The sequence below is a fragment of the Macadamia integrifolia genome, chromosome 4, assembly GCF_013358625.1.
Source record: "Macadamia integrifolia cultivar HAES 741 chromosome 4, SCU_Mint_v3, whole genome shotgun sequence".
NCBI classification, from domain to species: Eukaryota; Viridiplantae; Streptophyta; class Magnoliopsida; order Proteales; family Proteaceae; genus Macadamia; species Macadamia integrifolia.
In genome coordinates this window covers 15,702,489-15,713,454 of record NC_056560.1, presented here as the reverse complement: position 1 = coordinate 15,713,454, position 10,966 = coordinate 15,702,489, and the positions used below count along the sequence as shown (strand labels likewise).

The 10,966-nt window shown below is 37.2% G+C and overlaps 1 protein-coding gene across 1 annotated transcript; it reads left to right on the top strand.

Moving 5' to 3' along the window:
* The first annotated feature begins 7,025 nt into the window (after positions 1–7,025).
* LOC122076215 (xylan glycosyltransferase MUCI21-like) lies at positions 7,026–10,903 on the top strand. The gene is made up of 3 exons (XM_042641539.1): positions 7,026–7,556; positions 7,662–7,969; positions 9,380–10,903. The coding sequence occupies exons 2-3, from the start codon at positions 7,834–7,836 to the stop codon at positions 10,657–10,659; spliced, it is 1,416 nt and encodes a 471-aa protein (XP_042497473.1). The 5' UTR covers positions 7,026–7,556; positions 7,662–7,833; the 3' UTR covers positions 10,660–10,903.
* Positions 10,904–10,966: the final 63 nt, after the last annotated feature.

Genomic DNA, 10,966 nt, shown 5'->3' with positions numbered 1-10,966 from the left:
CCGCAATGGACTCTTTACTTACTTACGTGGCTTAATGAACTCTTTGTTACCGATTACTATTGAACTCTTGTGAAACATGGAAAGGTTTTCAATTAGAGGAATAAATACACTCTTGGAGCATAACGGTGTAGAACTTTGGAGGTGCAGCTGAAAATTATAGAGAAATAATGGGAGTTCTCTTATTCTTCAATGTTAAAATAATTCAAGGGAGATGATGAGATTGTTTCTGTTGCTGCAACACTTGTATGGGTTTCTTCTTGATTTCTCTTTATTGATTTGAAGAAGAAGAAAATAAGGTGCATTGTTTACTGTTGCATATTGTTGGAAGTTCGTATTGCACGTATTCTCAATTTAATTGGTTGATGGAGATCATTGCATCAATAGTTTGAGCGTGTTCTTCTTTTATACGTTAAGCAAGCAATCATCAACGGGGTCTACACAGGCTGAGGTAACTGGTATCTGAAATCCCTATTTGTGTATTCTAAAGTGTTTATTGTTGAGAAACTCTAGATCAATGGTGTATTAGGTGGGGATTTTATTTTATTGATTTAAAATTGTGAACCTAATAAGTTGAGGTTTGTCTAGGGTGTGGGGTTGTTGCCCTTGTCTAAGTTGCATCTCAGATTGAAGCAGAGATAAGTTCTTGGACCATTTTAGCGATTAAAAAGTTGAGTATTGGGGAAATACGAAACCCTATATGGGTATTCCTCCGTGGAGTAGGCACTCTGGCTGAACCATGTATATCTGGTGTTATTGTCTCGCATTTATTTTTCTACATATATTTGAAGTACGTGTTGTGCAGAGTGGTGAGACACAGTCTGGTAGACCCAGTCACACTGTGGTGTGAGGTGGATGTGTAGTTGTTTGCGTGATTGGTAATTACGGGATTGCCCCGATCAATCTAGAACTTGAAAATTGGAAGTTTTTGTTGAATTGCAATTAAGGAAATTTTTGAAACCACTGATTCACCCCTCCCCCTCTCAGTTTCAACCTGAGAACATCACTTCTCATGATTCATGAGGAGATCGAGGGTGCATTGGTCATTTCGCTATGGTTCTTATAGAATATTAGATATTAAATGTGAAACAGGAAACCAGGAAAATAAATTAAAATAATACAATGTCAACTTGCATGTGAACCATATTGCAATATGCTTAATTAGAATAGCTTCTTGAAAGGGAAAACAAGGAATAATTATGTTATGCAAAAGTTTTCCTTCACTAGTGGAGACCTTTCACCATTTTCCATCTTTCTCCCCCACCATTTTGTGTTGTCGATAAGCACATTCCCATTCACTGTGGCTTCAAGGAACCTCGATCTATTATGTAAATGCTTATGTAATAAGGGAATCTAATTGAGTAATATCTCATTTCCCACGTTCTACGAATTAGACTACCCTCCACATATTCAATGGAGGGCAAAATCAGTATCGTTACAATCCCACTATGAACGACCATGGTTACACCGTAAAAAACCTTTTCTAAACGTCCCTTATTTTCTTTTTCTTTTTTTCCTTTTTTTTATTCTCATGTAATTTCTCATTTACCATAATAAACAACTCATTACAATAAAGACCAAGATTCCTTAAGGCCAGCAGTGGTCTCTCAACCCTTCGATTGCATGGTGAAGATAAACGATTCATTACAGTAATATAGCAAAATAATGCATACAAGTACACTCAACAACGTAATGCCTTTGGCTGCCTCAATGGTCAAAATCTTAAATTGTACCTTGGAAGCCAAGGATCAAGTATTTGTACCTCAAAGACCTAAAAAAGAGTGCATCTAATTGTGGGTTGACCACTAAGTTAGAAGTTGACCTTATCCTCTCAAGTGCGCCAATGCCATAATACATATTGGATGGCTGAAAACATCTGAATATTTACCCCTAACTATCATATACGCATTGGACGCACTTGAGAGGATCTGCTTCTGAAGTTCATCCCCAACAACGTCATCTACTTGAAATGGGCTTAAAGCATTAGGCCTAAGGCAGCCCACATCAACCGTAGACGGTGGCTTAATTTTCAAATTTAGCGAATATCAACGGTGACGGGTCAAGGAATGCCATTTTTTCCTCTTTTTTTTTTGGGTAAAGGAGGAGGGCCAATTTGGTACCGATAAAAATTATATTGAATTGAATCGAGGAAATTCTGTATGGTTTTCCCGTAAAAAAAAATAAAATAAAATAAAAAATCTTTCTCGAACAGAATAAAAAGAGGCAAAATGTATAGAATAGAAATCGTATTTATATAGAACCAATTCGATATTGGTATTGAAAATTTAAAATGTTCTTCACGATTTCATCATCTAATCCTTGTGTTTTGTTTTGTATCAAATTCGTACTGGTAGACACCCTTAGGGAGTAGGGAGATTGTTGCGCTTGGATCCTCTCTAGTCAATTGTACCCTCCAAACCAAGGCTTTAGGGGATTGTATTGATATCAATTTGGATCGGATTGGTGGGTATAGGTCTATTTTATCCTTTTTTTTTTTTTATAAAGTAATTTTTTTACCATTTTACCCCTGAAACGATACGAAACATCGATTCAGATTGATCAGGGATTGAGGATCGGTATTGGCGGATTGAGGATCGATTTCAGCCAATACCAATCCAATACAACCAATACAAGACCGATACTTGAAATCATGTTCCAAACCCATCTCAAATCATCCATGGGTTGAGGTTGGAGGGTGTAGCCAACTGGAGAGGATCCAAATTCATTAAAAAGGGAGAGGGGTACACTTCAACAACTATCAACCTTTGATGAGGGTGGGAAGAGGGGAGACTTCGATTTCTACAACCTTGGATAGGGCTTGAAAGGAGGGGAGCCATGAGATTGTAAGGGTAGGGTGGTGCGAGGAGTTTCAGGTGGGTGGGGGAGAGAGATTAAAAGGATGGAGAGCGAAGGGAAACCTATGCGAAAACTGAAAGAGTGATTACAAAAAGATCACCAACTAAAATATATATATATATATATATAGTTAGGTTAAAAGAGAAAATAAAAAATGGTTACAACAATCAATATTAGTTACAAACAGATTTTTCCATATGTATAAATTTGCATATGCATGATATGGTGAGTCAAACAGTTTTTTTTTTTTTTTTTTTGAAAAAACTTATTACTCTTTAAAATTAACTTTTAAAACAACCTTTATTTTAGTGAAGAATGATATAGTCAAGTAATGTTAATCTAGAAGAAGAAGAAGAAGAAGAAGAAGAAAAGAATGAATGTGACAATTTTTATAAGGTTTCGTTTATGATAAGCAACTCAACTCCCATCATTGACAATGCAACCATCATTTTCTTACTTCATTATTTGTGAGTTGTGTTACACAAATCGTTTTATATTTCTATTATTTGAATATTGATAGCAATTTCATTAAAAAAACATTGGAAATAATTTTGTGTATATTCCTTTCAATTATATTAATATAATAAAGCGCCTAAGTCACAGACGGCATTTGCTGTACATCCCTAGTTTGGTAAGGTGTCATGGATCAAAGCTAACAACTGACAATATAAAATTAACTGTCAAACCTTTTGTGTACCAATTAAATCCCATATGATGCATGACGATGATGAATCATATAACAGGTTAACTTAAATTCATATTAGTGGGAGTGTTTTCCTATAATTTGTCTTATTATCTTCATCTGATTTATAAGAGTTTCCTATAACCCTAGGTTTAGTCTTCATATCTTTTACATCTTGTTACAATTACAAGACTCTTAATGATTTGATTAAACATAATCTTAGGCTCTTTATCTCAAATTTTTATTGATAATTAGAATTAAATTACAATGGTTAACAAAAAAAATTACGGAAAATGTTCTATAGAGGTGTCATTTTTTATTTCATGAAGAACTAAGGGTGTTAACTGGTTTGATTTCAGTGTATACGGTGCGATTCAGTTCACATATATTTAGCTGAAACCAAAATCGCACCATTTACTAAACAGTTGCACTTTTTGAAACCACAACCCTTTAGCAAACGATTTCGATTCCACAGTTTTTAAACGGTGTTGATTTCATGGTTTTAAATGATTTGCTAGTTTATTTGCATGTTTACTAAAATTTGTTTTTGTAAATAAACGCTTCAATATTGTATCAAATTAAATGAAGCATTGAACAAGCAAGGATTTAACTACATAACTACATAATATGAGTAAATTATTGAATAGATTGTTGGACAACCTCTACGGTCCTTAATTCTTCCATAAATTAAACTATTATGTTTTGTTAAAACAACCAAATATTTAATCAATATACAGGTTAATTGGATCAGTTTTGACGATTTAAATGGTTCGATTTTCATGGTGTCAATTAGGTTTGAAACCAATGGGTTAAACGGTTAAAATCGGCTCGATCCATTTAACTAATCAATCTTAAACTTGAAACCAGAACCGAATCATTTACTAAATAGTTTTGTAGTTTCAGTGTAAACGATTCGGTTCGATTTTGGAAAACGATTTTGATTTCAAATTCACATCCGGATTGATCATTTCTCCTCCTATATCTGGATGGAAAGGCCACACTCTCTCATCGAAACTTTTCAATTATTTGTACCACTTGAAGTCATTTAAATCGAGTATATGTTGAAATTATAATCTTACACATTATAAAGAGATAAGGTGCTAGAAATTCTTCTTTTATTTGATTTAAATAAAGAATTAGGCATAAACTTTCCCCTCCACCACAACAAACGAAAAATGTAATAAAATAGTTAAAAGAAAAAAAGAAAAAGAGCCACGTTGGTCTTATGATTAGGCAATTAGAGATGGGACTCACTGCCAATTAAATCCCACCAAACCATTTAGTTGCATGAATACAATTTATTTTGTTGGAGTGTTTGGAGGCTCTGGTTAGGAACCAATCATTCACATGAATGTAGAAACATACTATCATAGAACAGAATTTTTTTTTTCTCTCCAATTTTTTTTTTTTTTTTTGCATCAATTTGCAGGAAAAATGCATTATTCTAAAGTCATTAATGTATGTCTTTTCTTATTTTATATGATCGATAATATGATGGAAAAATATCATTAATATTTTATCATGTTCATGACATATAAAAGAGAGGAAACGGTGGAGCAGAGAGATATGTGAGAAGGATAAATGAAAAAGAGCGAGACTTTTATGAAAGGGAGAATGGGGAAGGGACACGAGTGTGCAATAGAAATTCAATTTATAAAGAAGATAATTTTATCTAATAAAAATATACAAAATAATGAACAATAATCCCATTTTTTTTATTCAAAGGATCTACGAGTAGTAAATCTAATATGGAACAAATGGGACAAAAGACATTAATTATACAGTATATGGAATACATAATATGAAAATTTTTAGTTAAAGATATGTAATACCATTTCTACCCCCGCTATAGCAGTTAAGGAGGGGAATTCCAATATGATCGTAAGCTCAATGAAAGTAATTTAGTTTACAAGGAGCAAAACATTTTATACTATAATATCAATAGTATATGTATATATATATATATATATATATATACAAGCCAGTGGTACTGTATGTCCTTTCATGTTGCTTTTTGTAATTATTTTCTCTCTCTTCCTCTCATCATATGGGCCCACGTATTAATATTGTTCCCCGCACCGCCATTGGTGTGGTATGAAAGATTCTCCCTAACCCTATAGCGTGGGGAACCGTTTTCCAGAATATATATAGAAAAGAACTACCACGAGAGCATAGTACTATTAACCAGGGTTCTTTATTATTTTATTTTTCTTACTCTACCATGTGGGTCCCATGTGGATGATACCATTATCCACACCACTATGTTATGGTATGTACATAGATTCCTACCTACATTAGCATCGTGAGGAACCCTCTATACACGAGAAATACCTCTATCCATCTATTTCCATGTCCACACATAGCCCTTGTTTAACCCCTTTATTATTTTATATCTTCTCTGCTGACCTTCATGACCATGTGAGTCCCATATGGATGATACAATTTTTTGCACTAGGGGTTTCAAGTATAGGCCTGGACCGGTAGGCCCTATCGAGCCCCACATTTAAAACCTGAATCGACGTGGTCTAATTATTAAACATGTTGGGCTGCATCCCGACACATTGGTTAGTAGGTAATTCTCGAAGCAAGGATGCTACCCAACCGAGATCGATGGATTAATAGCATGACTTAGTGCAACATGCTTAAGGCTCATTTGGCCCGATTAAAGACCAGTACCCAATTAACCGTTTATAAATGAACCCATGCCTAACATATGAGGACCGATTACTTAAACAAGCTAATCATGGTGGAAGGTTCTAAAATAAGGAAACCCAATTAGGCCCGATCAAAACAAGCCCAACCAACCAATTTAACCCGTACATCTTGCACCACCATTGGTATGATGTGGGAGATTCTTCACTAGCTGCGTGAAACCCTCTCCCTATATAATGGAAACCATATTTATAATTAAATGGGAAACGTTTCTCTCATTGGCGGCTGCCAGTTTCAATGAAGCGTTGGAGAGAGGTTGCTTGTTCAACTCTCCCTCCCATCATTTTCTTGACATATTCCCCCACCCAAATTTAGGCTGCCCTTGACAGGATTGACATAAAAAAAAAAAAACACCTACACCGGCTCAAGTATATTTTTATATTCATCTTTTTCCTCAAAAATAAATAAAAAAATCAATGGGAACGAAGAACGCTAGGTGGAATGGCCTCAACTGGGATGAATATTTTGTATTTTGCAGGTGTTGGGCTGTTATTTGGGCCCCACCGAAGACCGGAAACCTTGGATCAAAATCCTCTGTTTTTCCAATCCATGTTTTTCCTTCTTTTGCTACCTGTAGAACGCGACACGTGGACAATAAGGAGATCAACGGTCAAGATTAGATGAGGATTATTACATCCGATGCGTTGGTCTTAAAGTTGTCCACGTGTCGTGTTCTGCATGTAGCAAAACAAGGAAAAACAAGAATGAGAAAAACAGAAGATTATTTTCGGATACCTTAGGGTACCCTGGCGGTTCAGAACCCTTGCCCAATGACCATACTTGATAGTTCCCTCCTTATCGGCCTTTAAATACTCCTTTTGTTGCCCCTTTGAAAATTCGTGATCACGTCCCTCTCAGCTGATGAGTGCGGACTGCTCTTCGTTACATGTCTAGAGTCTCTCGAATTCTGTTGAAACGGTCGCAAAAGAAAAGGATATAAACCAATTTCCTCCTCATTTCGATGATCGCCAAGTCCGTCACAGGCACAGCTACAGTTCCACAACGTGAAATTCAGTCTTGATCTTCGAGTTCCTCAGCAACATGTCTAGAGTCTCTCGAAATCTGTTGAAACGGTCGCAAAAGAAAAGGATATAAACCAATTTCCTCCTCATGTCGATGATCGCCAAGTCCGTCACAGGCACAGCTACAGTTCCACAACGTGAAATTCAGTCTTGATCTTCGAGTTCCTCTGCAGTATTCTTTCCTTGATCTCCGCGCGCTCTTTCCTGAAAAAAGTTTCGATTGACGATTTTCAGTAAGATCGTATTGGTTCAATCTCAAGATTCAAAGAGAATCGGGAGCGCAATTGGTAAGAACTGTTTAATTTCAACTCAAGCTATCGATTTTTTATGATCTTCTAGAGATTTCATCTGAAACTCTGCAAGTATAGGCCTAAATCTCTTCGCTTGTTCAGAGAATCTTTTTCAGGTTGCATGACAGTTAGAGCTTCGCTTTAGATGTGATTAGAAGCGGATAAGGTTGAAGTTTCGATCCCTTCCATCTGAGAAGAGAACCGGTTTTCATTTAAGAAGAGAAGTACTTATCGATCGAAGCTCTGAAAGTGTGAATCAATCTCAGTTGCAGCCATGAAATTGAAAAGAAGCGGTTGGACGACGGTTATCATATGTTTTCTCTTCATCCTCTTCTGCTCCATTGATGAACTCTCTCTTTCATCGTTCTTGAAATCATCATATTCTACAACTTCAACCAGTACTCAAGAAGGTATGATATCTCTGATTTCTGTGTCCTTACTTTACATGATTTTTTTTCCTTTTCCCTAGACATTTCCGTCAAAATCCAGAGTTTCCGATCGATCTTCTTCTCCTTCTTCTACGCCTCCAATGCTCTCTCCGATTGGGAAAAAAAGTCAAATATTTGAAACTGCCAGATTGGAAATTGGAATCCACTAGACACCAAAGACTAAGCATGTCGTAGTTAATGCAATTAACCATAATAAGACCATATTAATGACCTAACCTTACACGCTATCTTCACCCGCACCCAAAAACTAAAAAAAAAAAATAAAATAAAATTTTATCCGGTATCGGTCCTCGTGATTTGTTAGTTCTGAATTTCTGATAGCATTTTTCTCGTTCAACTGAAAAAATATATTTTATGAATGTCTCTATTAGGTTCTATCCCCAAAAAAATTGTCTCACTTAGGGTTTCACGCCCTTATTCAAATCCTCTACAATTTTTGATGATTGGCCGTGATTATCCAATGGTCTAGATATGCACCCCAGCTATTGAATGTTCATTATCGTTCACTGTCTCCCTATAAAGGATTTTTATGTATCTCACCTAATTGTGGAAAGAGTTGATAGACATATGAAAGCGTTGTAACCTTATTCTCCATTGATAGTGAAGCAAGATCTCATCTCACTGGGGACATAAGCAATCTTGCCAATCTCGTAAATCTGTGTGTATTGCTTGTTCGTGTTTTTTTCATATCTTCTGCATCTTTTTAGGGTTGTGTTTCTACACCCATAATATTTAAAAAAAAAAAATCATATCCTCCAATCCCTTCTCTTGAGAAAGAGAGAGAACCCTTCCAGCCATAGCAATAAGGAAAAGCTTGATAAAAAAATCATTCTCACACTTTCTCATGATTATCATAATCATTGGGGAACAATGATATAATATTTTTATTTTAGGATTATTTGTGTGACACCTCTATAGATAAATTTAAAATATGAAATGATAGATTTTACTTTCACTAAAGAGTAAAAAATATATATGATTTTTCATTGTTCTGGTACAGATTCATTCTCTTAATTTTACCATACGGATCTATACGAATAAGACCATTTTTCAACCCTTCATTGGTGTACCATATAAATTTCTTCTTAAATTGTCCTAAGAGACTCTCCCCAAAAATATAGATTAGAATTAAAAATTAAAATTATTTGATTCCTAGAATAAAAAGAAAATATTTAAGGGCATAAACCTTAGGGATATACTATTGACCCGAACGTGATAGAGAAAGTCCTAAGAAAACAAATGAAAATGGAAACGACGTGAAGCACATTGCACGTATTTCTGGTTTTATTAGCTTACTGAGCTGTGCCGTCTAATAAATTGCAAGTTTTATCATTATTCATTCTCTTTCTTGTTTCGTCGTCGTCCTTGTAGAGAGAAGAAGTCCTCAGAAGCAAGGAGAGCCAGAACGGAGGACATCGCGGGCCCCACGAGATTCGCTACCAGTAGACTTAAAAGCCAATATACCAGACATCCAACCAATCAGCTGTGACCGTTCCAACTATCGTTACGATCTCTGCTCTCTCAACGGCCCAACCGTCTTAGACCCAGATATCAATACCCTCTTCGTATCGGTTTTGGATAATAACCCGGAGACCCGACCCATACAGCAAAACATCCGTCCCTACCCTCGCAAATGGGAGAAGAGCGTCATGGCCGGAATCGTAGAACTCACCGTCACCTCTGCTCCCGCATCCGCCCCCGCCCCCGCCTGCGAAATCCGCCACTCATCCCCAGCACTTATATTCAGTGCCGGCGGCTACACCGGAAACTTCTTCCATGATTTCAACGATGGGTTCATCCCCCTCTTCCTCACATCCCGCTCCATCTCATCTGATCGTGACATCGTCCTTGTCGTCTCCCATTGCGAAGACTGGTGGCTCAATAAGTACGCTGAGCTGCTTCGGCAATTCAGCCGCTACCCGATCGTCAATCTCGATAACACTACCGATACCCACTGCTTCCCATCAGCCACCGTGGGGCTTATATCTCATGGTTTCATGACTGTGGAGCCCTCATTGTTGCCACACTCGGAAAATTTCCTTGATTTCCGATCACTCATCGGAGATGCCTACAGGGATATACCAGTCAATTTGCGCCGCCCGTCAATAGGGCGGCCCCGTCTCATTTTCGCGGCACGCAATGGTGGTGTTGGCCGGGTGATACTGAACCAAGCTGAAGTTGCAAAGGTAGCTCAGGCTGTAGGATTTGAAGTGATACTCTTTGAGCCCAATCTTTACACATCTTTGAGCCAAGCTTATGGGTTGATCAACGGTAGCCACGCAATGCTTGGAGTGCACGGTGCAGCGCTTACCCACTCTCTGTTCCTCCGCCCGGGTTCGGTGTTGATTCAGGTGGTTCCGATAGGAATCGATTGGCTAGCGGAGACATGCTTTGGGAAGTCATCGAGGGATATGGGTTTGGAGTATGTGGAGTATAAGATAGAGCAGGAAGAGAGTAGTTTAATTGATAAGTATGGAAAGGATCATTTGGTGTTGAAAGACCCTAAAGCTGTGGTGAAGGAGGACTGGTTCAACATCAAGAAAATCTATCTGCAGGGTCAGGATGTTAAGCTGGATTTGGATAGGATTCGAAGTTACTTAAATAAAGCTTATGAGAAGGCTAAAAGGTTCATGGAGAAAGATGATTATTAGAGCTGTTTGTGAATTGTGACCTCCCTCCCTCCCTCCTTGGCAATTGGCATTCCTTAGCTTTGAGCAATGATATACAAATTCCATTTTGCGGTTGAGGATCTGAGCAAAAGAGCAGAGTCCTCAATTTTACATAGCTATATTTGTATGTACTGTTAATAAAATTGTAAAATTCTAATCATTTCATTCTTTTGATTCGATCAATGAAGGCCTGAATGGCAGATACATGCTAGCTATAATGAACAAAGATACACAGCAAAGGCAGTTGAGCTTAATTGCTAGCTGAGCGTTAGCCTGATTCCTGAGTTTG